At 33.3% G+C, this 25,236-nt stretch overlaps 1 protein-coding gene across 4 annotated transcripts in view; it reads left to right on the forward strand.

Moving 5' to 3' along the window:
• Positions 1-25,236, forward strand: part of LOC121441937 (dmX-like protein 1) — a 143,667-nt gene that overhangs the window by 86,541 nt on the left and 31,890 nt on the right. For 2 of the 4 annotated variants that reach the window (XM_041643338.1, XM_041643340.1), the window contains 6 exons: positions 9,125-9,282; positions 11,133-11,281; positions 13,730-13,815; positions 14,701-14,902; positions 16,245-16,362; positions 19,902-19,964. In XM_041643338.1, coding sequence (XP_041499272.1) covers positions 9,125-9,282; positions 11,133-11,281; positions 13,730-13,815; positions 14,701-14,902; positions 16,245-16,362; positions 19,902-19,964 — 776 coding nt within the window. The remainder of the gene's footprint in view (positions 1-9,124; positions 9,283-11,132; positions 11,282-13,729; positions 13,816-14,700; positions 14,903-16,244; positions 16,363-19,901; positions 19,965-25,236) is intronic. The other 2 variants (XM_041643339.1, XM_041643341.1) reach the window with 1 other exon arrangement.

A 25,236-nucleotide genomic window follows, 5' to 3' on the forward strand; every position in this document is an offset into this window, starting at 1 on the left:
GCTTGAAATGACCTAAAAAGCATTTCCCATGAGGCTGCTTTATGATTTGCATATTATGACTGGCTATTAGTTTTTGGATTTCTAAGTGTTTTTAATACCACGAAAAGTAAATATTTTAAGTAATTGTATCCTTTCATTTCTGATGTTATAACCACATGTATTCTATTTAAATAAAATTAAAACAACGTACTTGTTCAACTTGAAAATAACTTTCATGATGTTTTTCAAACTTCTTTTGTGATTTATTAACGACATGATAGTATTGGTTTTCCAGTTTTGTGGATTATTTGGAATAGATTTTGGACTTAATTTATAATACTGGGAAACCTGTTACTATACTAACATTAAATTTTTTAAAATTATTAAAATATATGTAAATTTGAATCTTCAAATAGAAATTGGAAAACAATTTTAAATGCTTTTTAAAAGAAACCCTTTTAAAAGAAATCACATTTATAAATGAAGCCCAGAAAGATTATCTCTGAATTTTAATCCACTTCTTCCATATTGCCTTTAAGTACTTAGACCCGTACCTGTATATATTTGTAGGGTTAAATATTTATTATTTGGAAGGTAAGATGGTTGGCAAACGACTTGACGAGAAAATATAATTAGATTTGGATTCATAATTTAAAAAAAAAATCCTTGTAGGGCTGGAGAGATAGTTTAGCGGTTAAGAACACTTGCTTTTGTGGAATACCCAGGTTTGAATCCCAGCACCCTTGTGGAAGCTCACAACTTTGTAGCTCCAGTTCCAGGGAACCAACATTCTCTTCTGATCTTAATAGGCACCAGGCATGTATTTGATGCACAGACATGCATGCAAGTGAAACACTCATATAAATAAAATAAGTATTTTAAAAAGTTTTAAAAGCATTGTTAAAGCCCATACATACCCTCATAAGTAAATATTTTTAGATTTTTTTTAAATGATCTTCTGTAATAGAAGAAAAATGTCGTTATCTTGTTAAAATACTTAATAGTCCTTCTTAGCAATATTGACACACTTTTCACTAAGCTGTGATCCCATAGAATTGTACAACAAAAGTCTTGGTAGGTTAGCTTCTACTTTATCCTCACATTGAAACTGTTCATTTATCTGTCACTCTTACATTTTAATCCATACTCTTTCTGCTCTTCAACAGCTGGGGGGTTGTGGGGGTGGGGATACGACTTAAAACAAACTGAGTTCATTTTTGGGTACGGAGACCTTTTGGAGTATCAGTCTTCTCTTGTAGCACTAAAGCAGCAATAGACAAAAATTAATAAATATGACTGTGTTTCAGTAAAATGTTGGATATAAAAATAGGTCGTAAACCAGATATGATGGTACACATCTTTCAATCCCAGCACTTTGGAGACAGAGACAGAGAAATCTCTGAGTTCAAGGTCTGCCTTGTCTATTATAGTGAGTTCCATCCAGGACAGACAGAACTTAAAAAAAAAAAAAAGGTCATATTTTGACAGCCTTTGAGATACAAAGTTTTTGTTACACTTTATAGCTTCTGCTTTTAAGAACTAAAGTTACCATTTCATGTCTAGAAAGGTTTTGTGAAATGACAGATGCCATCAGAGTGATAATTGTCATTTTTCCCTCTGTGACCCTTTCTTTTAAGAAGTTCAGAAGCTAAGACAGTTTTGGCTCCTCTACTGAAAGGTCCAGTGCTGATGTGGCTGCCCACAGATTTCATACCATCTTGTCTTGTACTAAAGCCCACTACACTGTCTCACTAATCCTTTTGTTCTGAATTAAAACATTTTTTCTTTTTCCTTAAAATTGCAGATTTAAGTTCAAATTTACTTTACATATGAAATTTATCTGTTTATCAAAATATTAAACATTTTAGTTTTGAGAATAGTTTTTAAAGTTACTTCCCATGATATATTTTCTATCAATTAAAAAACTATGAAATTTACCTTGACTGTATTTTTCATATATCTGAGTTCTAGAAAAAAATTTTCAAACTTTGACATAAATAGATTCATAGGTCATGGAGTTAATGATTAAATTGATAATTGGTAAATTAATTTTTGCTTTATTTTTAATATTTTAAAAACATTAAGGCTTAAATATTTAAGTGAAATTTAAATTTATTTTATAAATTAAATTTATAAATTTATTTAAGGGATAAATTTTGGTAAGCAATGTTATCATATGGTTTAAGATGAAAAGTATATTTTTAGCCTGGTCTTAGCTTCAACTGTTTCTTTTTCTTTGATACTGAAAATTGAGCCCAGAACCATGTTTATGTTAGGCAAGCTGCTACCAATGAACCAGATTACGAGCCCCAGTTCTACATGTTTATGAAGAGCCTTACTCAAAGGTCAGGTTGATTCTTATTTAAACACTTATATTTATTGCTTGTAGGCAAAAATATCATTATGTAGTTGTAAAGATCTTAATAAATGATAATCCTAACCATTTTTTCAGATTATAAAAAATAAGCAAATAACCAAAAATTATCTGTATGTTTATCCATTTGGATTGGGTATAGGCCAGCCAAATGAAATATTTAAAACACAGTTATCTTGTGGTAAGGTTGGATGTAAACATCCATCTTATGCTCACCTGTCTTTGAGAACTTAAAAACTATTTTGGATACCAAGTGCGCTTAGAGGAGCTATGAATGATGTGACTTACAGGAAAGGCTCTTGGTTCCAAACTACTCTAGTTTGAAAGGAAACATGGAGGAAAGAAGTGAAGGGAGAGGAGTGAGAGACTGAAGTGGGAAAGGGAAGCAGTGGATAACAGAGTACTGGCAGTCAGAAACAGCCAGTCCTGTGAACAGGAGAAAACTCAGAACCAAATTACAGTCAAGGTAAACAACTGAATGACGGCAGTTAGTGTGAAAGGAAACTCTTAAAATCTTGGTTTTTAGACACATTATTGTATTTTTAAAGCACAGCAATCTGAGGAATTTTAGGTGCTGTGCTTTAAAAATACAATAATGTGTCTAAAAACCAAGAGTTTGGTTGTATTAATATTCAGTGTACATTGTTGACCAAGGGGATTATCTTCATTTCTTTTCCTGTTGCTACAATAAAATACCCAGGCAAAAGCTACTTAAGGAAATGTTTATTTTAGCTCCCAGTTGAAGGTAGAGTCGTCATTTTGTAAAGTCAGATCAGGAAGAGCTTGAAGCCTGGTCATGTCATTTCTGCATTTTGAGGTGAAGAACAGTGAATGCCTGCTGCTTCTCAACTTCCTCTCTCTCTACTTAAGTAATCCAGGACCCCAACCAGGAAGTGACACTACCCATAATAGCACCTCAATCAGCAATGAGGTAACCCCACAGGCATGCCCAGAGGCCTAGTCTCCTGTGTACTTCCAGATGCTGTCAAGTTTAACCATGGCTTTAACCATCACTAGGATAAATAATGTATTTCAGAAAGTCAGTGCTAATTGAGTCAGCATTAAAATGTATGTATTTTAAGTTTTTAAATTTAGCCAAATGAAAATTGAGAAGTGTAGAATATTGTTTTCCTAACAAATCATTATTCAAATACTGTGTATTGGAAATGAAATACTTGTTTTGGGATGCCTAAATATATGTTCTCTAAAAAGTGTTTTCAAATTTCATGCTAGAAAAGGCATTTGAAGTTTGGTATTTATGTTTCTTCTGATATAAATTCTCATCTCAAGTGTTTTGAAATAATGGTCTCATGGACTAAATTATAGGTTTTTATTTTCCTGCATGTCTCGTATACTTTGTTCTAATCGTTTTGCTGACTGTTACAGTTTGTTTTTTGTTGCTTTGCTAAAACACTCTGACCGAAAGAAACTTGGGCATCAGAGAAGTTCAGGGCAGGAACCTGGAGGCAGAAGTCATGGAGGAACTGTGCTTCTGGGATGCTCCCTGGCTCATGCTCAGCCAGCTTTCTTATGTAGCCCCTGTGGCTACTTGGCTATTAAGGACAGCCTAGGATTCTTAATCAAAAAGTTAATAATTTAAATAACTTACTAACTTAAATGTTAATGAAATTTCTCTTTGTAAATTTTGCATCACATGAAAATTTTGATATTTATAATTAAATTGTAGTAATTATGTATACTTGTGGTATTTTTATTTTCTGATAATTGTTAAAGTTGAAAACTAGCAAGAGCAATTTTTTAAAATTATTATTTTTGCAAACAGTTAGAAATCCATATTTTTGCTTCTTGTATTATCATTTTTAGAAATAATTTTTAGAATTTTGCCTCTTGTGAGAAAAAAAAAACTTGTGAATTTTGTCTTCTCAATAAATTTACAGAAAATTTTATCTCCTAACTGTAGAATGAAACATAAAATGAGTATTTTACTTTTGGTAAGCCTGTTATATCATCTTTCTCTGAAACTGCTAATGATAGGTATTTTGAAGACATTTAAAATTATCCCTGATCTTTTTTTATTTATACTAAATATAGTCAGAAAATCCAAATCATTTATATATATAGAACTTGTATGAAAGCTCAGTGTTTCCTTAGTGACTATTACATACTGTTACAATCATCCCTTTAGCAGAATAACATTTTTTACCAGAAGATGCAAAGGCATAACGTTTGAATGGCAGTGACTAAACACAGGTGAGCATGGGAAACACTCATCACTGGTGAAGAACTTCTAAAATACGACCAGCTATGAAAACAACTCACTTTAGAAGGAAATTAATTCATGTTTGTTAGTCTTAGGTTTTTAGTGAGGGCCATGTCATATCAAGTTTCCCTTTGTGTTTAAATAGCACTTATTTTTGTGAGAATGGGAGATAAAAGAAGCTTTCCAGGAGGGCTTGAAAGAAATGTAAATGTACTTTTTGTACAGATAAGTAGTCTTTTAATTTCATTATTAAGGCTGTTCCTTTTGATATACAAAGCTAGTAGCAATAGGAAAAAGTCTACCTGATCCAGATGCCATCAGTGGGTAAAGATATTTAATAAGATTATTAAAACTAAGCATATTTTCTTTTGTAAACTTTTTTTCCTGACCCCCCCCCCCCCCTTTTTTGGCCATTTCAAGTCTACAACAAAATGGATTGAATATATTTCCAACATGGGGCTTTTGTAATAATTTAGAGTTAGTATTCCAATACAGTGACCATAGGTCTTTTGATTATAAAACCCTGCTTACAGAACATGAGTCACAGCATTAGACCTGTGTGCTCATGTGCTCACAGTACTATAGAGACTGTCTTCTTTCTCCTCCAGCCATGTTCCCTCTCCTCTCTTTTTCTCTCTTTCTTTTCACCCTCCCCATTTCTTATTTTCTGCCTCTGTGCCCTGCTTTAAACTTCTCTCCAGCTCTTCCCTTTCTTTTCTCCCCTTCTCTTACCAATAACAGCTTTGGTAGTTTCTTGCTATTTTTCAGTGAATTATTTTCACATCAACTATCTAGGAATCTGCTTTGGTATAGGATTTTGAGAAAAATTTGCTACTTCCAATTCAAATATTTATAAATTTATTTATTTTGTAAGACAGCATCTCACTATATATATAGTCCTGGCTGGTCTGGAACTCACTTTGTAAATGATGCTAGCCTTAACTTCAGAGATCTGCCTGCCTCTACCTCCAAAGATCTGAAACTAAAGCTGTGTGTTACCATGTCCAGCTTGTAAATTTATTTTTATGAATACTACAGACCAGTTACAAAGTAGTATATGAGGTAATGATTTTAGAAGGACCCTGAGAATCAAATGTTGTTATACCTGAATAGTATCATGTCAGTTTTTGAAAATTATTAATATTATTTATTTAAGAAGAAAACTTCATTTAATTCATTGCTTCTTTATTATTTCCCTTTTTGGATTCTTTGAAGTTTATTTGTAGATTTCAGGTAGGTTTGTATCTAAAGTACCCTATAAGAAACTAAGTACTTAGCCTGAATTGCCTTGCTAAAAACCAGAAATTAATTTGGGATTAATTTTTCATTAAACTTTAAATGTCCTATATCTTTTTCATATCTCTATTTCCTTCAACATTAACTATTTAAGTTATCAGTAAACAATTTACCCTTTCCTCCTGCATTTGGGACTAACTGTTAAAGTCCTGCATTATGAATTTTATGTACTCCTGACATTCTCTGTAAGAACCCCAAAGATAAGTTGGCTTTCAGTAGAAAAGGAGGAAATGAAATAGTTCTGCTGATTGTGTTAAGATCTTAAGTAGTGTTTAAATCTGGCTACAAAATACTGTTATATCTGCTTTAAAATGGTAAGCTCGGGCTGGAGAGGTAACTCAGTAATGTGCTTGCTATGGAAGTGTGAGGACTGAGTTCAGTCTTTAGAATCCACAGAAAAAATCCAGGCATATTGATACATACCTGTTATCCCAGCACTGGGGAAGTTGCGGGGAGAACAGGTGGATCCGGGGGCTTACAGGCCAGTCAGCTAAATTACTTGGTGATTCCAGGCTGGCAGCAGACTCTGATTCACATAACCAGGTAGGTAGTTGGCATTATTGAGAAACAACACGTGAGGCTGTACTCTGGCTTCCATGTGTATGTAGAAATGTGTGCATGCAGTCCCAGTACACAATACCATGTACACCTCATACACCACACACACCACATACACAAAGAACAATGATAAAATAAACGTTAAGCTTTCTAACTTTTTAACTTTTTTTAATATTTATTTATTTATTATGTATACAATATTCTGTCTGTATGTCTGAAGGCCAGATGAGGGCGCCAGACGTCTTTACAGATGGTTGTGAGCCACCATGTGGTTGCTGGGAATTGAACTCAGGACCTTTGGAAGAGCAGGCAATGCTCTTAACTACTGAGCCATCTCTCCAGCCCCACTTCTTAACTTTCATTGTGTTATTTTTCTTATTGTACAGGTTACCTGTGGCCATTTTCATGCATGTATGTAATGTACTTGGAGCATATTCAGTCCCACTAATTCATATTATCCTTCCCTTTCTCACTTCTGCACTTTGGTTTGTTGTGTTCTTATCACAGTAATATCTTCATGGTAACAAATCTAGTAATACAAGAAAACTTATAGAAAGCAGTGTTTCATTTCTTATTCCTTTAGTTTCATATTCCCATGCCTTAGTGTAACCTCACACACATTTCTCTTTCATATCTTTTGGGAATGACTTTAACATTTCTAAATATCCGTAATACAGAATTGCTGAGAGTCAGATCAGGATGTTCAGGAAAGGAAGGGATATTTGTCTACAAAATCTATTTTGACATGAAAACCTATTAGTCAAAAAAGAATTAAGTTTTTAAAATTTAGGACATTTTTTTTATTCTGTCAGGCTTTTCATCCCATGCATACCTTTGTTTTTTTTTCTTTTTTTATAAATTAAATTTATTCATTTATTTTACATCTCAACTGCAGTTCCCCTTCCCTTCTCTCCTATTCCCCTCTGCCCCATCCAGTCCTCCGTTTTTGTTCAGAAAGGGACAGTCTTCTTGTGGGTATCAGCAAAGCATGGCATATCAAGGTAAGGTAGGACTGAGCTCCTCGCCTTACATTAAGGCTGAGCAAGACAACCCAATATGAAGAATAATTTCCAAGAGCCAGCCAAAGTGTTAAGGACAGCTATTGCTCCCATTGTTTGTAGACCAAGCTACACAACTGAACCCCACCCCACCCCCCAGCTCCCGCTTTTACAATTCTCTCTCTCTTTATCAGAATATCCGGAGCTTGTCCCAAAGCTTAGCAATGGGTTTCTGCATCTGTTTTCATCAGTCAGTGGATAAAAGCATGTCTTTGTTTTTGTATTAGCTACATTTTATCCTCTTCGTTTCTCTTAGATACTTTATAAGGTCTACATCCAGTTTCTGCTCCATTTAATTTTAGAATGTTTGTTAATATGTACAATGTATATATTAGAAATTTGATTGTTAATTATCAGATACTAATAAAAGTTTATACAGATTTCAATTTACAAATTTAATCATTTAATAGATGAAATAACAGTGGAACCACTATTATATACTATCTTTAGAATATGCACGTGTCATTCATCTTTTCCAAAATCACATAATTTACTACATTAAGCTTAAGTTATTGTTGCTTGATATATTGCATGTGCATGTTGTATTTTAAAGTTGAATAGTTCCAAATGATAAATCAAAATTGTAATTAAGACACAAATACTTACATCCCTTCCTAAGGTAAGTAAATCTCATTTGGAATCATTAGAGACAAATATTGTTTTGCTTAATATAAATTGTTTGCCTATTAGGTCATGCTATGTCTATAAGACCCCTGTTTGTCTACATTTGATAATGTGTCTTATAACTTAGTTTTTGTTAAATATTTTTATAGCCTGTGGATATGTAGCTCTGTGATGCAATAATTGCATGGCATGTGCAAGGGCCCTGGCTTTGATCACTGGTACCATAAAATCTTTTAAATCAAGCTCCCTATAATTTTTGCTTTTCATATACTTATTATTTTTAGTTTTATAGGGTAAATCCTGAGAGAATGCTGTCTAATTTTAAAGTTTTTAGAAGCTAAAATAAAGACTGAGTTTTCTCTTTTGTGTAATTCTAACAACTAGAAAGTTCATCTTTAACCCATTTTTCAAGTTGTAATAAATGCAATTTAATTATGGAAGTCAAAATATTAAAAAATATTTTCTAATAAAAATGTATTTTAAATGTATAATGAGACCATTTTGTTACTGTACAATCTGAAATGTGGTATTATTTTTAATTCATATATATATAACATAATGACATTATGTTATCTATTTTTTTTAAAGTGCTTATTGGGGTAGCTTACTGGCAATAAAAAATCTGTGTTTAATGTGCATAAATCCCTGGTTGATTCTCCTGTAAACCTCTTCCCCTTAAAAACCGTGAAGTAGAAGGATATAGGAAATTTCTATCATAATCCTAACTAAATTGTAGAGTGATTTTTTTTTGGTTGTCAGACATTACGTCTATTATACACTATATACAACATATAAGTTATCATTCAGATAATTGTGGACAAGTTAAGGTAAAAGCAAAAGTTGCTACACAGAGTGATTTTTTTTCTTCCTTTTCGTACCTGCTTTTTCAAGTGCTCTATACTTTCATAATCATATTTTAGTTTATGTATGTTGTTTGTAGTTATCTTTATCTTTTGTAAAGATTACAGTTGGACATAGTACTTTAATAATTTATTCTCTTTGTTTCTTTATTAGTTGAAGGAGAAAAACAAAACAAACATTTTAGTCCATCAAAAGTATCTTGCAGAGAATCTACCCCTATAACCTCTTCCTCAGTAAATCAGGAGTCACTGGCAGTAAAAGAGAAGTTTATCCCTCCTGAGCTAAGTATCTGGGACTACTTCATAGCCAAGGTAATAAAACATTGATACACAGAACAATGTTCATGTAGTCAAATGGGAACAAGTGGTCTAAAGTGAGTGATTATAATGCTTTTGGAAAATTGTTTTTTCTCTTTATGGAATTATTAGACAGGTTTCATTAGCCCCATTATTGTTTCTAGGCTGGTTATTTTTTCTCCTTTAGGTTTTACTTAAATGCTACTTTTCATAGAGGCCTTCTATGGTCAGCTTTTACTTTTCTCCATCTTAATCCCCCCCCCCCTTTTTGGTAACACTTAATACATTTTTTTCTTGAATTTTACTTAATTTTTTACTTACTTGCTTAACTTTACTACCAAAAATGTAAAACTGTTAGATGGCATTGGATGTAATTCTTTTAAACATTCTTGTGTCAAGCCAGTTTATGCTATCAAATGCCTAACGCTTGAGAGAGAGGTTAAAGAAGGATAACCACAAGGCAAAGACTAGCCTGGGCTTCATAGTGAGACCTTTTCAGAGGGGTAGGGGAGGAATGGATTGTGTAGATATTAGATATATCTCAAGTAGACTTTTGGGTGACATTCCTAAGAAATTTTTTATTGGTGAGGTCACCCAGACACAGAAAGACAAACATTGTATGTACTAACTCATAAGTGGATATTAGACATAAAGCAAAGGATAACCTGCCTACAGCCCACAACTCCACCCCCGCACCCCCCCACCCCCGGAAAGGCAAGTAGACAAGATCTCTTTAGTAACATGGCAGTGGCAGGGGTACTGGGGAGGGTGGGCGAGGAAGAGATTATGAGGGATTGGCAAGATCAAATTGGGTGAAGGACAGAGAGTGAGAGCAAGGAAAGAGATAATCTTTAAAAAGGGAGCTATTATGGGGTTAGCAGGAAACCAATTAAGAATCTAAGCAATAATGGAGAGGGTACCTTAAATGCCCTTCCTCTGTAATCAGATTGATGACTACCTTAATGGTCATCATAGAACCTTCATTCAGTATCTAATGGAAGCAGTTGCAGAGCTAAGCACTGGGCCAAACTCCTGGAGTCCAGCCATACAGAGGGAGGAGCAATATTACAAGCAGAAGGGCCAACACCATGATGGGAAAACCCACAGAAACAAAAACAGTCCCCAAGCTAGTGAGACTAACAGCTGAAGAACCTGCATAAGAATGAATGAGGCTCTCTGAATGTGGGTGACAGTTGTGTGGCTTAGGCAGTTTTTGGGGCCACTAGCAGTGGAACCAGAATGTATCCCTAGTGTGTGAACTGGCTCTTCTCAGCCCATTCCCTATGGAGGGATCCCTTGCTCAGCCTTGATACGGGGGAAGGGCCTTGGTTCCACCTCAAGTGATGTGACAGACTTGCTGACTCCCTATGAGAGTCCTCACCCTCTTGAGGAATGGATGGGGGCAGGGTAGCAAGAAGATGGGGAAAGTAGAAGAATGAGAAGGAAAGGGAACTGGCTTTGATATGCAAATAAGATTGTTTTTTGGGCTGGAGAGATTGCTCAATGGTTAAGAGCATTGCCTGCTCTTCCAAAGGTCCTGAGTTCAATTCCCAGCAACCACATGGTGGCTCACAACCATCTGTAATGAGGTCTGGTGCCCTCTTCTGGCCTGCAGACATACGGACAGGATATTGTATACATAATAAATATATATATATATATATATATATATATATATATAGAAATTAAAATAAAATAAAATTTTTTTTGTTAACTGGGTGAATATATAAAATTATATCAAAAACACAGTGTGGTAAATAATAGTTATTGTGCTTATAGTGAAATATCCACCAATGGGATGAATTATATGATTAGATGGATTAAATCAAATATTTGAATGATAAGATATATAATTTTTATTTCAGCCTTTTCTACCTCCTTCCCAAAGTAGAGTAGAGTATGATTCTGAGGAGAGTCAAGAAAGTGATGATGATGATGATGAAGATGATAATGATGACGGTACTTTACCTTCTGATCTCCATCTCCAGGAACATTCTAATTCAAATTCATTCAGGTATGAAATACTGTATGTTAAGCTTCTTTTAAAAAAAATCAACTTGGGGCCGGGCAGCGGTGGCGCACGCCTGTAATCCCAGCACTCGGGAGGCAGAGGCAGGCGGATCTCTGTGAGTTCGAGACCAGCCTGGTCTACAGAGCTAGTTCCAGGACAGACTCCAAAGCTGCAGAGAAACCCTGTCTCGAAAAAAAAAAAAAAAAAAAAATCAACTTGGCCTATATAAATAATATTTTTAAAAGTAACATCTAATTAATAACTTATTGAATTGTTATACTATTTATCTAGTTGAAATTTTTAAATTCCTTTTTTCTGCAATAAATTTTCAATTAATGTTTGATTATCCCTTGATAAAACATTATCATTTATAGTACATCACACAAATCTTTTCATATTATGCTTTAATTTTTTTGCGCATATAAATCTTACAACTTCAATCAAGAATATCAAATGACTGTTTAGTAGACCTCTAATTATATAAGATATCCTTATTTTTTTTTAAGATCTATTTATTTATTATGAATATAGTGTTCTGCCTGAATATATGCCTGCAGGCCAGAAGAGGGCACCAGATCTCATTACAGATGATTGCTAGCCACCATGTGGATGCTGGGAATCGAACTCTCCACCTCTGGAGGATCAGTCAGTGCTCTTAACCTCTGAACCATCTCTCCAGTTCTTCTGTGATTTAAAAAAAAAAAATGCCTTAAGTGTTCACTATTCTCAACATCAATTTGAATGGTTCACTGTTGGCTTTATATTTTTTAGTGGTCTTATTCATATGTTATTTACATTGGAGCAGCAATATATTTTATTAAGACATGGCATGCCAATGATGGGTTAATAAAAGTTTGAAAAGAAACAAGTAGATTTTTGGACAATAACTATTGCAAAACTAAGATTTTGCTTACTGGTGTTTTTTTTCTCTGTTGACTTTAGTTTACTTTTTGAATATATAAACATATGTATGACTCAGAAGCCAAATTATATAATCCAACAATTAAAAAAACTTGTAAAAACTGGTCAGAAGTGGCAATGTAGGTCACTTGTAGCACAGTTGTTTGTCTTACATCTGTGAAGGCCCAGGTTTAATTCTCAGTATTGGAAAAAAGCAAGAGTCAGGAGAAGGAGGCCAAATAGTTTGAGGTGTTTCTCTAAAGAGGACATATAAATGGCTGATAAACACTGGAAAAATACTCTGATTATTAGGGAAATGTTAATGAAAACCACAGTGGGATGTTATCGCATTCCCATTAGTGTGGCTGCTACAAAAATAACAAAATGACAGTATTGACCCAGATAGAATTTAGAACCTTTGTGTTCTTTTGGTTGGACTATAAAATGGTACAGCCACTTTGGAAAATGATAAAATAGTTTCTTTAAAACTTAAAAGTACAACTATTGTATAATTTGGTGATTCTACTTTGGGCATATACCAAAAGAGTGGAATGTAGGAACTCAAACGTGTTTGTACATCCAATTGACAACTTCATAATGGGCAGTGGTGGGAAGAAATCCAAGTGTCTTGTTGGGTGACTCAGTAAGCAAAATGTATTATGTACGTAATCAGAAAATTACTGTATTTTACAAAGGAAGGGAATTCTGAATCATGATACATGGATGAATCTTGAGGACATTATACAAAGAGTCAAAACAAAGTAAATCATGTGTGTTCTACTTTACTAAATGCATTAAACAGTCAAATTGATAGTCACTAGAGGAATGAAAAGTGCATAGTTTTTTTTTTAGCAGTTCTGTGGAAAGTTGTAGAGAATGATGATGGTGATAGTTCTAAAACAGTCAGTGTGCTATTGTCAAGATTGCTAAAATGCTAGACTTTATGTTGTGCATATTTTGCACAGTTCATGATTTAAAGTCAGTATGGTAAGATATAAATAAATATGATAGATTTAAAATTAAAGAGAAGCAGAAATAATTTTAACTATCCAGAAATGTAAAGTCAGAAGCCTCATGTTTCTCATTTATGCTATGTTTTCCCTGACACTTGTAAAGGTAGCCATTTTTATTCATTCCTATATCCTTCTGATTACAGAAATAAAGGACATCTGTATTATTTCCCCTGCTTTCTTAAATTGATGACAGTATACACACATACACAAGATTCCCCTAAGCTTGCTTTTTATTACTATTGATACTGTAGTTTTAGCAATATTAATATTTCATTTAGTAATATTTCATTTTTACTGTTATTTTAAAATTTAAATCTACAAAATTATTGTTATTTAGCCCCTACTCTCCTGACAGGCATTTAGGTTTTTTTAACTGTTGTTTTAGATAATGCTGACATGAATAACTAGTTATATTATTTTGGTTTTGCAGAAGTATATCTTTGGGCTAATTCCTTGTAGGGAAATAGTTATGTTAAAGGGTTACATCGTTTTCTAGATCCCTGTACAAATGTTTAAACAGAGAAACTTTTATTTTTAGTTGGTCATTGATGCGATTGGCTATGGTCCAGTTGGTGCTCAGCAATTTGAAGACTTTCTATCCCTTTGCAGGCCATGATCTTGCAGGTAATAAACATCTTAATATGAATCAGTGCTAATTGTTATTCTGTGTGTATATTTTAAATAAAGAAAGGGTATAATGAGTTTCTGTAGTAAAATATACATTTATTTCAGATATAAACTATTTTTAAATTTTTCTGTCATACTGTTACCTGCTGAGGAGGGAAATGTTTGAGAAATCAAAGGCCCCGAGCCTGATATTATTATATTAGACTATGTCTGTACCTGGGACTTAATTAACACAAGACCTAAAAACCTTGAAACACAGTGATGAGTTCCAAAGTAGGAGAGTGCTGTGTATGAAATAAAGAAGGGTACTCTTATAATAAAAGACACTTCAGCTGTGAACCGTGTTTATTCATACACTAAAGTAAATAATAAAATACCAACTTAATGGAAAAAAAATGTATGACTGTTGGAATGATAAGTTTATATTCATTCCACTATAATAAATGAGTAGGTAATTTTCAGAATTGAAAATTAAGACTGTTACCAGATAAAAGTAGTTAGGATTGCTACCCAAGACTTTGAAGTAGTATAGCTGAAGTAGTATTTCATTTCATGGTAAGTATCATTGAACTTTTTAAACTTTATTATTTTCATTTTCTAAACAAAAATGTCAGATGGCTTTCAGGCCTGTTACAAACATTAAAGCAATTAATTTTTCTTCCATAAACATTTTCATATAATCTTCAAGCATAATTTTCATGTGAAATTAAATTCCAAAGCAGTAATGTTGGAATAGTTGTAAAGATTTATGTCACTTTATCTTCAAAAATACCAGATTCAGTGCCCACATATCCCTACTAAATTTCATTAGTATCCATTGTTTTCTCATAAGCATTTTACTGTAGAATATAACCGTAGACCAATTGTGTTTTCCTTTTTCAGAACTACCAGTCAGTTCACCTCTTTGTCATGCAGTACTAAAAACTCTCCAGTGTTGGGAACAAGTACTTCTCCGACGACTTGAAATCCATGGTGGACCTCCTCAAAATTATATCTCCAGTCACACTTGTGAAGAGAGTGTGTCTGCAGGTCCTGCAATACTCCGTCACAAAGCTTTACTAGAACCTACAAACACTCCTTTCAAGTAGGTTTTACCATGGATATTGTTTGTTATTGTTGGTAGTGTGGGGGTTTTTTTGTTTGTTTGTTTGTTTCATTTTTTTAAGAAGTTTTGCAGAACCAGGTTGTCCTTGGGAACATTTAGAGGAAGAAATACTTTTGGTACGTGCTTAACATTCAGTTCTAGGAGCAGATGTGTCTTTGTTATAAGACATAGATATCAAAGGTCACCAAGCATTTGTGTTGAAGGTTCTGATAGTAATTGTTCTAGGCTTTTTAGGATGCATTGTCATTACTAGGTAACTCTGACATTGCAGAGTAAAGGCAACCACTAAGAATGTATAACAAAGGGGGTTTCAAAAACTTGAGTTTTTTGAAAATATGGAACAGATAAGGCTGAAGTAGTAGATACAGCAAGAATGTGCTTTTATTAACTCCTGCTCTGCAAAAGAATAATAGCTATTTAGCAACTGTTGTACTATGCATGAAGAGAAAACAGTTTATACAATACTTGCTTTATCTAGAAAGTCTTGCCCCAAATAAATGTTTACTTAACTGAACAGTATGTTTAGTTTTTTAGTGTTCATTTATGTTCTTGTAGAGCTCTTAAACCAATTTTGGCCAGTAACAAGAAAGTTATAGACTATTGGTACCCACAGCAAACACATTAAGGAATTCTGCTTCTAGTTATCTTCTAGTAAGCACAACTTTTTGTTTTGTTTTGTTTTGTTTTTTTGCTAACACCCATGACCCTGATTTAAAGGTCAGGAAATTATGGTCATACCTATTCTTGCTTTTGTCAATAACATTTTATTAGCTCAGCCATAAATATCATTTGCAGATGAGAATAAGATTTTACTGGTTGAATAAGTATCTCTAGTACAGAATCTAAAATGTTTTAAAACCTAAAACATTTTGGGTGTCCTGTCGTCACTTAAAAGGTATTAAAATTTAGCCAAGTATATGGTACATGCCTTTAATTTCAGCACTAGGAAAGCAGAGACAAAAGTAGATAGGTCTTTGTGAATTTGAGGTCAGCTTGGTCTACATAGTGAGTTCCAGTTCAACCATAATTACATGAGAACCTATCTCAAAAACACAAAACAAAATCAAAAACCAGAAAAAAAGTTGTAGATTTTGGAGCATTCAGATTTGGGATGTTCACCTTTTCTGCTTTCCAACCAAAGTGATAGAGTCATGGGAACCACACTGTCCACTAACCCTAAGATAGTAGTCAGTGACTCTGTAGAAAAGCCCTTTGGGTTCTTTCCTAGATCATGAGGTGCAATCTAATTTATTATAGTAAACTGTGGTAGAGTGCTATGGAAATGTCAAGTCTGAGGTAATTAAATCTGCTGTACCTATAGATCCAAGAATCATTTGGCACTGTCTGTGAAGAGACTTTGGCAGTACTTGGTGAAACAGGAAGAAATTCAAGAAACTTTTATCAGAAATATATTCACAAAGAAACGATGTCTAAATGAGGTTTGTAGATGTTAAAACTCTTTACTATATTATGAGTGTTTCATATTGTTTGTAACCATTAAAATAATTGAAGTTGCGTATTTTTAAAAAAATCCATTTGGTATAACAATTAATGTTTTTAAAGGTGTGTTAAAAAGGAAGGGACAACATTTTCACACATCAGTTTAATTAATGTTATTGGAACTTTTTTCTGAAGTGTAGATATTGAGTTAAGATTCTGATATTTGCATACTGTGTTTTGCTTTATAATGACCTTTTTCTTAAGAAACATTTCCTTTGATTTTCAAATGATAGTTAAGAGAAGTCAGTCTTAGAATTAGTTGAAACTGGGTTTACCTATTGGAAACTTTCTGAATATGTGTATTTTTTTTCTTCTGGAAATTACATACAAATAAAGGCAATTTTACAAATCCAAGCTAGTTTATAATTAAACTGAAATAGCAAAGTTATACCTCGATATCTTTACAGTGGATTGGGTTTTTTTTTGTTTGTTTGTTTGTTTTTTTTTTTTTTTTTTTTTTTTTTTTGGTTTTTCGAGACAGGGTTTCTCTATGGCTTTGGAGCCTGTCCTGGAACTAGCTCTGTAGACCAGGCTGGTCTCGAACTCACAGAGATCCACCTGCCTCTGCCTCCCTAGTGCTGGGATTAAAGGCGTGCGCCACCACAGCCCGACAGGAATGGGTTTTTTGTTTTGTTTTGTATGTTTGGGGAGAGGGATCATTAGTCCAGTGCTACTAAAAAAAATATTGGTTAGCATGAAGATCTTGTCTTCTGAATATAAATGATTCGTATCTAAAAATTATCAAGTGAACCTAAACAGTAGACACAGTTATAGTTAGCCAGTTACTTCTCTGGAGTCATTAACAGAGTCTATAAATGACAGAACATGGTCCAAAGACTGGTTTTGAAGTAGGAGAAGAGAAAAAAAGCTATATGGTTGGAAAAATAAAATAAAAGGGCTTCACAATAGACAAGAAAAAAAACAAGATAACATCAAATGTCAAAGGATATTTTTATACATAATTCTCAATTTAAATACTAAATATTTTGAATTTTTTTTACTTTTTGCAATTATGTGATTCCACCATGTCTCCCTCCCTTGGTACCAATTATAATCAATGATTGAATGTGTTGTTATTTACTATTTGCTGTGATCATACCACAAAAAATATAGCATGTTTGCTAAGTATTTAAAGGTGAATGCCTTGGTAATATATTGAAATCTAATTGAATGCCTTGGTAATATATTGAAATCTAAGCAGATATGAATGCCATTTACTTAGTAATGTAACTGTAAAATATGATTATAATTTAATGTGTGAGTTATCACTAAAACAGTTCAAGAAAATGAACAAATATAGTTAACAGTGAATTTGTTGACTGAATAGTCAACAGTGAATAGAATATATGACTTAGTAGAAAGGTATATTTTATCTTAAACATCTTCTTATGTAATATTTAAGAATACTGCTACATTGTTCTGGATTTTAAAAGTTCACTCTGCTTGCTCCTTTTTCTGTAATGTGCCTTTTAACATGCATATGAAGATTTGATATTCTCAGTGATTCAGCATAGAGAAATAGAGTGGTATAACCATGCCATATCATATGAGAATAACAGTTAATGAGTAAACTTGCACATTTTTATTTAATCTGTCTTAATTTATTGGTGTAGAGTTACAATTGGTTTAATATTTGTCTAATATACTATTGACATTTTTAAATTTTTAACAAATGTCCTGTACTTTCATTTTGTTCTGAGCCCACAAGTAAGTAGTAAGTGCTATATTCTGTACATACTCTGAAAGAGGAATGTGGAACAGTTTTAGTCTTATCTTTGTTGGGAGCTTCATAATACCTTAATGGAAAACTGAAAGCTTTTTTATTATAGTTTTAAAACAAAAATATGAACATAAGTATTAACAATTTTCGTAGCATCTCTATATATTTTTCTGAATTTTTAAATCTGCAAAATGACTGTTGAGCCTCTTTGCAATGTTTTTATAATGAACTTACACACTAACACATTCATTGAAAGTTATGAGAACTTTGTTGTTGTGGATTTTTGTTTGTTTGTTTCACAGGAAAATGAATTTATTTACACTTTGACTAAATGGAGGCAGGGGTGGCTAATGCTCCCCCATGCCCTCTGTACCCATTTTATAATTTACAGGAAGCCGTAAAAGCTAGCACAAGTGTAAATTTAGGTAGGTGAGCTAGACCTTGTTTTTCTGGGGTGGTGAAAGGGTGGAAGGATGGGAGGAGAGATAAAGGTCCGAGCCAGGTGGCTTCCATTGTCTTTGTTTTCTCATTCTCTGCTATAGACACAGATTTTTATTCAAGTCTGGACTAAGGAGAAAATGAGGTCTCAAAAGACTCGATTTTTAAAAGAAAAAGGTCTTGGGTTTTATGGGATGCAAGATTTCCTACTCAGTTCCCATTCTGGACTTGGCAGTAAGAATTTGTTATTGCCTTGTAGTTTATTATTGACCATGATACTCATAAGAAGATTTCAGTAGAGGAATGTAAAAAAACTAGGTTGGATAGAGTTAAATAGATTCTTAAATTTATAGAGTTGGTAGAAAATTATTTACTAGGAATTAAGTAGTCTGTTTTGGGTAATCATAAAAGTGCCTCTTGTATATTATCTTTAATAAAGTGATCATTAAAGCCATTATGAATTTAGTTACTCAGATTGATATATGGCATGCTGAATATTTTGATGCTGCCATTGTTTATTCCTTTATGTGATTGAAAATAAAAATTTACCATTTCTTTATCTGACTTTATCGTATCTTAAAATTCTCATGTATCTCAGAACTTTTCCCTCATAGCATAGTTTATTTGTCCCCTTTTTAAAAAAAAAACTAAAATTTTTTACAAAATGGTTGTACTCATTTGTAAATTAATCTTACATGATTGTAGGTAGGCTGTCAAAGCCACTCTCAACAAAAGTTGGATTTAACAATTAACATCTTTGCACTGTCTTGGTGATACTTAATTTTCTGAGAACTTAAAAGTCCTGACTCAACTTTTCTCTTTGACATCTTTGTGTAAGGCTGTATGCCTCCTTGCAACATCAGTAGGAGAAAATTTGAAAGGTAGAAATTTGAATTTTCTACCAAGGAGGTTTTCTGCAGGAATTATGTATCATGGAAGTAAGATAGTATTAAGACAATAGTTTGACTTTGATTTTCAGTTGACACCTGAAATTCTGAATTTACACATATAAGGTGCCTTAGACAAAAAATTATTTTAATGTCAGCATTATAAAACAAATGATTAAAAATAATTGTTCATGCAGTAGAATAAAATGTATAGTTGTAGATAAGGAATTTTTATACCTTCAAAATATCCTACTCCCTAACCATGCCCTCTCCAACATGCATTCCTTTTAAAATATATGAAATTTAAGAAGATATCATTTCCTTATTTTTTTAGTAATTTGATTACAAATATAAGTTTAAAATATACTTCAGTGTTGTACATGTTACATCTCATCTTTATTCTTTGACATGTGATTATTCTTTCTTAATGAAGTTATTAGAGGACAACAATGAAACCATCAAAAATTCTATGATGGAGGAGCCAAACATCAATAAGGTACATAATGTCATTCAACTGAAATTAAAAATTGCATTCTTGACCAGAACAAAAAGAAATTTGCATTTTAGTTTTCAGCTGAACTTGGTTTCCAGTGGAATGAAGCGTATCTGCTCAGTTTGCTGTTTCATCATAACAATTTAGCTGTTGCAATCATAAAAATTGGTCCTCTTTTAGTAATTAAAAGAATGCAGTTTTAAAAGGGAGTTGAATGTTTCTTTTGTTGGCTACAGATTTTCTGAGTAAATACCTTTCAAGTTTAGGGAATATAATTACATCAAGAAGTGTAAAATATAGTAATAGCATTGTTAAATTTATCTCTTATTTGAAAATTATAGCAATTACTATTATATAGTATTTATTTTGCTTCAAAATAGCATGTAACATGTATCCTTGTGTGTATTAAGTGCCTAAGTTCTTCAGAAGTAAAGCAGAGCACATAAGAATTTGTATAAACATAAATGACTCATAGAATTTCTGTGGCTACAACATTATGTTGATATTTAACTCATCCGATCTAAATTATATGACTGAGAAATTTAAGACAATCTTTCATTGATAATTTTTAGGGGGAAATTTTTTCTCAGAAAATATTTTTAAGGACATTAATTCTTATTGTTTCCCAAAGGAATTAGTGAAATAGACTAATCCTATGCAATTAATAAAAAACTGACTTGATATAACGCATATATTATATCTAAAGCTGATAGATGTTTGTATATTTTGAATTTTTTAATTTTTATGTTGAGAAAATACAACAATTTTTTTTAGGTAACAATTTTCTTTGCTTGGATAATTATACTAAATAATGTATTTATTATTGGAAATTGAAAAAATATTTTTCAAATATTTTTCTTTTGATACTATTTATATAAAATTTGTTTTCTTGACATATGTCTAAAGACTTGTCCATGCTTCTTGAAACTAGTCATTGTTTGGTTACCATCTTAACTATTTTAGCTATACTTAGGAAACATCTTTATGTGAGAAATGCAAATGGCCAAAAAAAATTTGAAAAACTATTCTTTATCCTAATTAACAGGAGAATATAAATTAAAGCTATTTTGAAATTATATCTCATCCCAATTTGAATGGCCACCATCGAGAATATAAAGCATAACAAATGTTGACAAGGATATAGGCAGAGAGGAGCTCTACTCACTGCTGTAGGGGTATAAACTGGTACAGCCACTATGGAAATTAATATGGAGGTTCCTCAGAAAACTAAAAATAGAATTCCTCTAGACCCACTTCTGGGCTAAGTCAACACACCCCAGAGGCACATCTTTGTTTGTTGTTACACTATTCACAATAGCTAAGAAATGGAGCCAGCATAGGTATCTGACAATAGATGGAGTGGTAATGCGGTACATGTACACAATGAAATGTTATGAAGAAAAACAAAATCATGACACAGAAAAATGGATGACACTAGAAATCATTATTTTAAGCAAAGTAAGCCAGACTAGATAAATATCATGTTTCTTTACATGAACCTGTATGTAAGTGTGTGTGTGTGTGTGTGTGTGTGTGTGTGTGTGTGTGTGTTACATAGGTTATGAAACCAGAAAGGGAATTGTGAGAGGAGAGGCAAACATCTTAAACGAAAAGGAAAAGAGGAAAAGGGGTGTGTTTATGTGACTGAATAAACCTATTTACCCCAGAGAGGATCTCATGGCAGCCGGGAGAAACAGCTCCTATCCAGTCTGCCTTAGTGAAACTGAGTTTGTTAGGGTTGTGTGCTTGAGCATGTGCAACTCTAAAGCAGCTACATCACTGAAAAGTGTGCCTTACATGGTGACTCTCACAAAACCTGCCTCTCTGGAGCTCCTGGCCCAATTTGCAATCGTCCCTACAAACAGCCTTTTTTGAAGGAAGGACCTTGTCAACCTTGTACTCTTTAGTTTCTTGAGCCTTGTAAATTTCATTAGTTTCCTGAGCCTTCTAAGTTTTGTTAGTTTCTTTAAATTTTCAACAGTGTCCCTCCTTTTGTCTAGGATGGAATGCTTCATGAGGAAATAACTATAAAACAAAGGATAATGGGAGTATCTGTGACATGCAGAGAGGAAAGAAACCAACATAGGAGGGGCAGAAGGGAAAGAGGAGGATAGTAGGAAAGGAAGACAAATTAGAACAAAGTATAATACACATGTGTAAAAATATTATGAGGAAATCATGTGATGCCTTTAAAAACTAAAACCATTATTTTGTGAACTTAAGTAACTACATATTTAAATAATCTAGCTTGTTTGGGATAACCATCACCACCTTCAAGATGGTAGTTATACACATCAACTCTCACATTTTAGACTTTCTCGTTTTCTTCCTTCTCTCTCCTTTTCTTCCCCCAAGTAGCTACAAATGTTTAGATTTATTTTCATCTTCAGGAATTATATTCAGATGAAATCATATGTCATTTTATTTTTGCTGTTGTATTTAAGACAGAATCTTATTCTGAAGACTAGGCCAGCCAGGAGCTAACTAGGTAGCCCCTGCTGACCTCTCACACCTCCTGCCTTAGCCTCTGAGGTGCTGAAGATTGCAGGCATAAGCCCCCATGCCTGGATTTGTATTTTCGTTTTAACCTGTGTCTTTTTACTTAGCATAATTATTTTGAGATTTCTCAATGTTGTGTATTTTGATAGTTCATGACTTCTTATTGCTGATACTCATTATATTATCCAGCTGTGTCATAATCTGTTCATCTTTTTTTCCTAGTGATTTGAGCTAATTGCATTATATTGGAGCAGTTTCAAATATGGCTGCCTTGAAAATTTATGCATAAGGGTCTTTGTATATAGGCTTTCATTTCTCTTATGTAAATGCCTAGGAGAGATGGCTAAATTACATACTAGGCATAGATTTTTGCAGTACTAGAGATTGATGCAAGTGTGTAACCTTGATATATGTTTTAACTTTTTAGGAAATTATCTAAGTGTTTTCTTGGGTAATTATACCATTTTATGTTCTTACCAGCAGTGTTTAAAATCTCAATTACCTTTCATTCTAACATATGACATCAAAGGCTTTTAAATTTTAGCAATCATAATAGTTTATTCTAGATTTAATTTTTATTAACCTGTTGACATTATACTTTCTTCCATGAAATTGCCATTTCCCTGTTTTCCTACTGCAAACATCATGACCAAACTGTCTTAATTCAGGAAGAAAATTTCAGTCCTTTATGTCCCTGAAGTTCCCTCTCTAGTCACGAGATGTAAGAACCTTACATAGTTAGGTACTGTCTTTAGCCCATTCAACTCAGATTGTACTTGGCATAACTGGCTTTAAAGCAAGCTAAATTCAGTTGCCAATTTCTGTCTTCTTCATTTCAACTTTCAGTATCCTTTGATACTATTGATCCCTGGCAGTTTCCTAATGTTTTTTAGCTCAATTTCTATAACCCCAAGGGTTTTTTTTTTGTGTGTGTGTGTGTTAGCCAGTTCACTGAGAACTTATAACCAGACCTCACTTTTATCTGTCCTTGAGAATGCATGTGCTAAGAACTCAGTTCTGTTCTAACTTTCCTTTTTGGTTGCTCTTATAGTTTAAGTATTATCTGTGTGCTGGTACATTTCAAATCACACTAGTTCCAATTCATTACTAAAGGCTATACATTCCTTACTCCTGACCTAAGACCACTTTTTTTTTTTCACTTTTCTCAGTAAATGGTGACTTCCTGACAGGCAGTGGTGACACATGCCTTTAATCCCAACACTTGGGAGGCAGAGACAGGCAGATCTCTGTGAGTTCAAGGCCAGTCTGGTCTACAGAGTGGTGCCAAGACAGGCTTCAAAGCTACACAGAGAAACCCTGTCTCAAAAAAACAAAAAACAAACATTTATCAATCTTGAAAACTAGAGTCAGCTTCTCTTAAGTCGTGCTAAAAGAATACAGCCCATAATTACAAGTTATCCCATTCTAACCCTGTAATACTTGCTTTCCTAATCCAGTCTTCCTCATTTATCATTTGAGCCATTATAGTGTCTTACCTGCTTTTCTGATAGCCATTCTCACATCCTTTATGTTTCAGCTACTAACAGAATTTCCAGAATCATTGGAAGGCCTCTAAACATTCATGTGACAAATGAATTTTTATTGTAACCTTTAAGGCCTTTTCATAAGCTGCACCTGCCTGTTCTGCAGATCTTAAAAAATCCTACTTGTATAGTCATTCTCACATAGACTGTACCAGAAACTGTTGAGATGCTAAGCCCTATTTCTTTGCTCACCCCTGTGTGATTTGATTGTGTGTTTGACATGGTGTTCAGAACCTTCATATTTAAAATACCACCCAGTTGAATATCAAGGAGGCAATTTTGATACCATGCTGTTGAGAAACATTGTTTTGAATGAGAGGATAAGAATTTATTCCCGTATTCAGAAAGCTTTTTTTGAAATTAATTTGTTTTCACTTTCTTTCCACGGTAAAGTTGGGGAAAGTTCACCACATGAAACCAGCATGTTCCTTGGGCCTATCGCCTGTAGATTCTTTTGTTCTGTGAAAATGTCATGTCTCTTCTAATACCTTCCGTTTCTTTAGACCCAGAGGTGGTCTCTTGGTGTACTTTGTTGATAATCCACAAGCACTGGAGTAGCCCCTTGGTGTGGTGCTTTAGATACCAGGAATATAAATGGACAAATCGAGTTTTCATTTTAAAAAATACAGAAATCGGCCAGAGCAAATACTTGCCTTAGAATTAGAACCTCAACCCAGAATGTTTGGTTATCAAACACTGAAATTGTTTTATGTTTGTAAGTTAGTTACATTTTAGATTGACTATATTTGACTTTTGTACATATATATATGTGTGTGTGTGTATGTGTATATATATAGTATATATAATTTTTGCTTATATTAGGGTATATAGGCTTTGTTATTGCATAAGTCTCTTCAATTACCTTACAATTAAAATTATTCTGGAGGCCATTTTTTAAAATAAATTGATTATTTTAAATCAATGAGCAGCCATTGGTGATATTTTTATCTAAATTTGTTATATGCTAATTTCAAAATAATGATTTCTGCATTTCATAATGAGATTTTAAACATTTCTTAGTAATCTATTTTAGACATTAAAGGTAAGTAAAATAAGATAAATTAATATTTTGAGCTTTCCAACTAATTAATTTTGGTAAATATTGATTATAAGTGTTGATTATAAGTGTTCTCTTCTGAATTCAAAGGTGTTATACATACGTATGTGCCTTTTCTAGAATAAACAGAATGTCGAAATGTGTCCTTCCTGTAAACTCACTTGAATATATTTAT

Source organism: Microtus oregoni, unplaced genomic scaffold (genome assembly GCF_018167655.1).
Source record: "Microtus oregoni isolate MIOR12 unplaced genomic scaffold, Mior012 000085F_ref0000168, whole genome shotgun sequence".
Lineage (NCBI taxonomy): Eukaryota > Metazoa > Chordata > Mammalia > Rodentia > Cricetidae > Microtus > Microtus oregoni.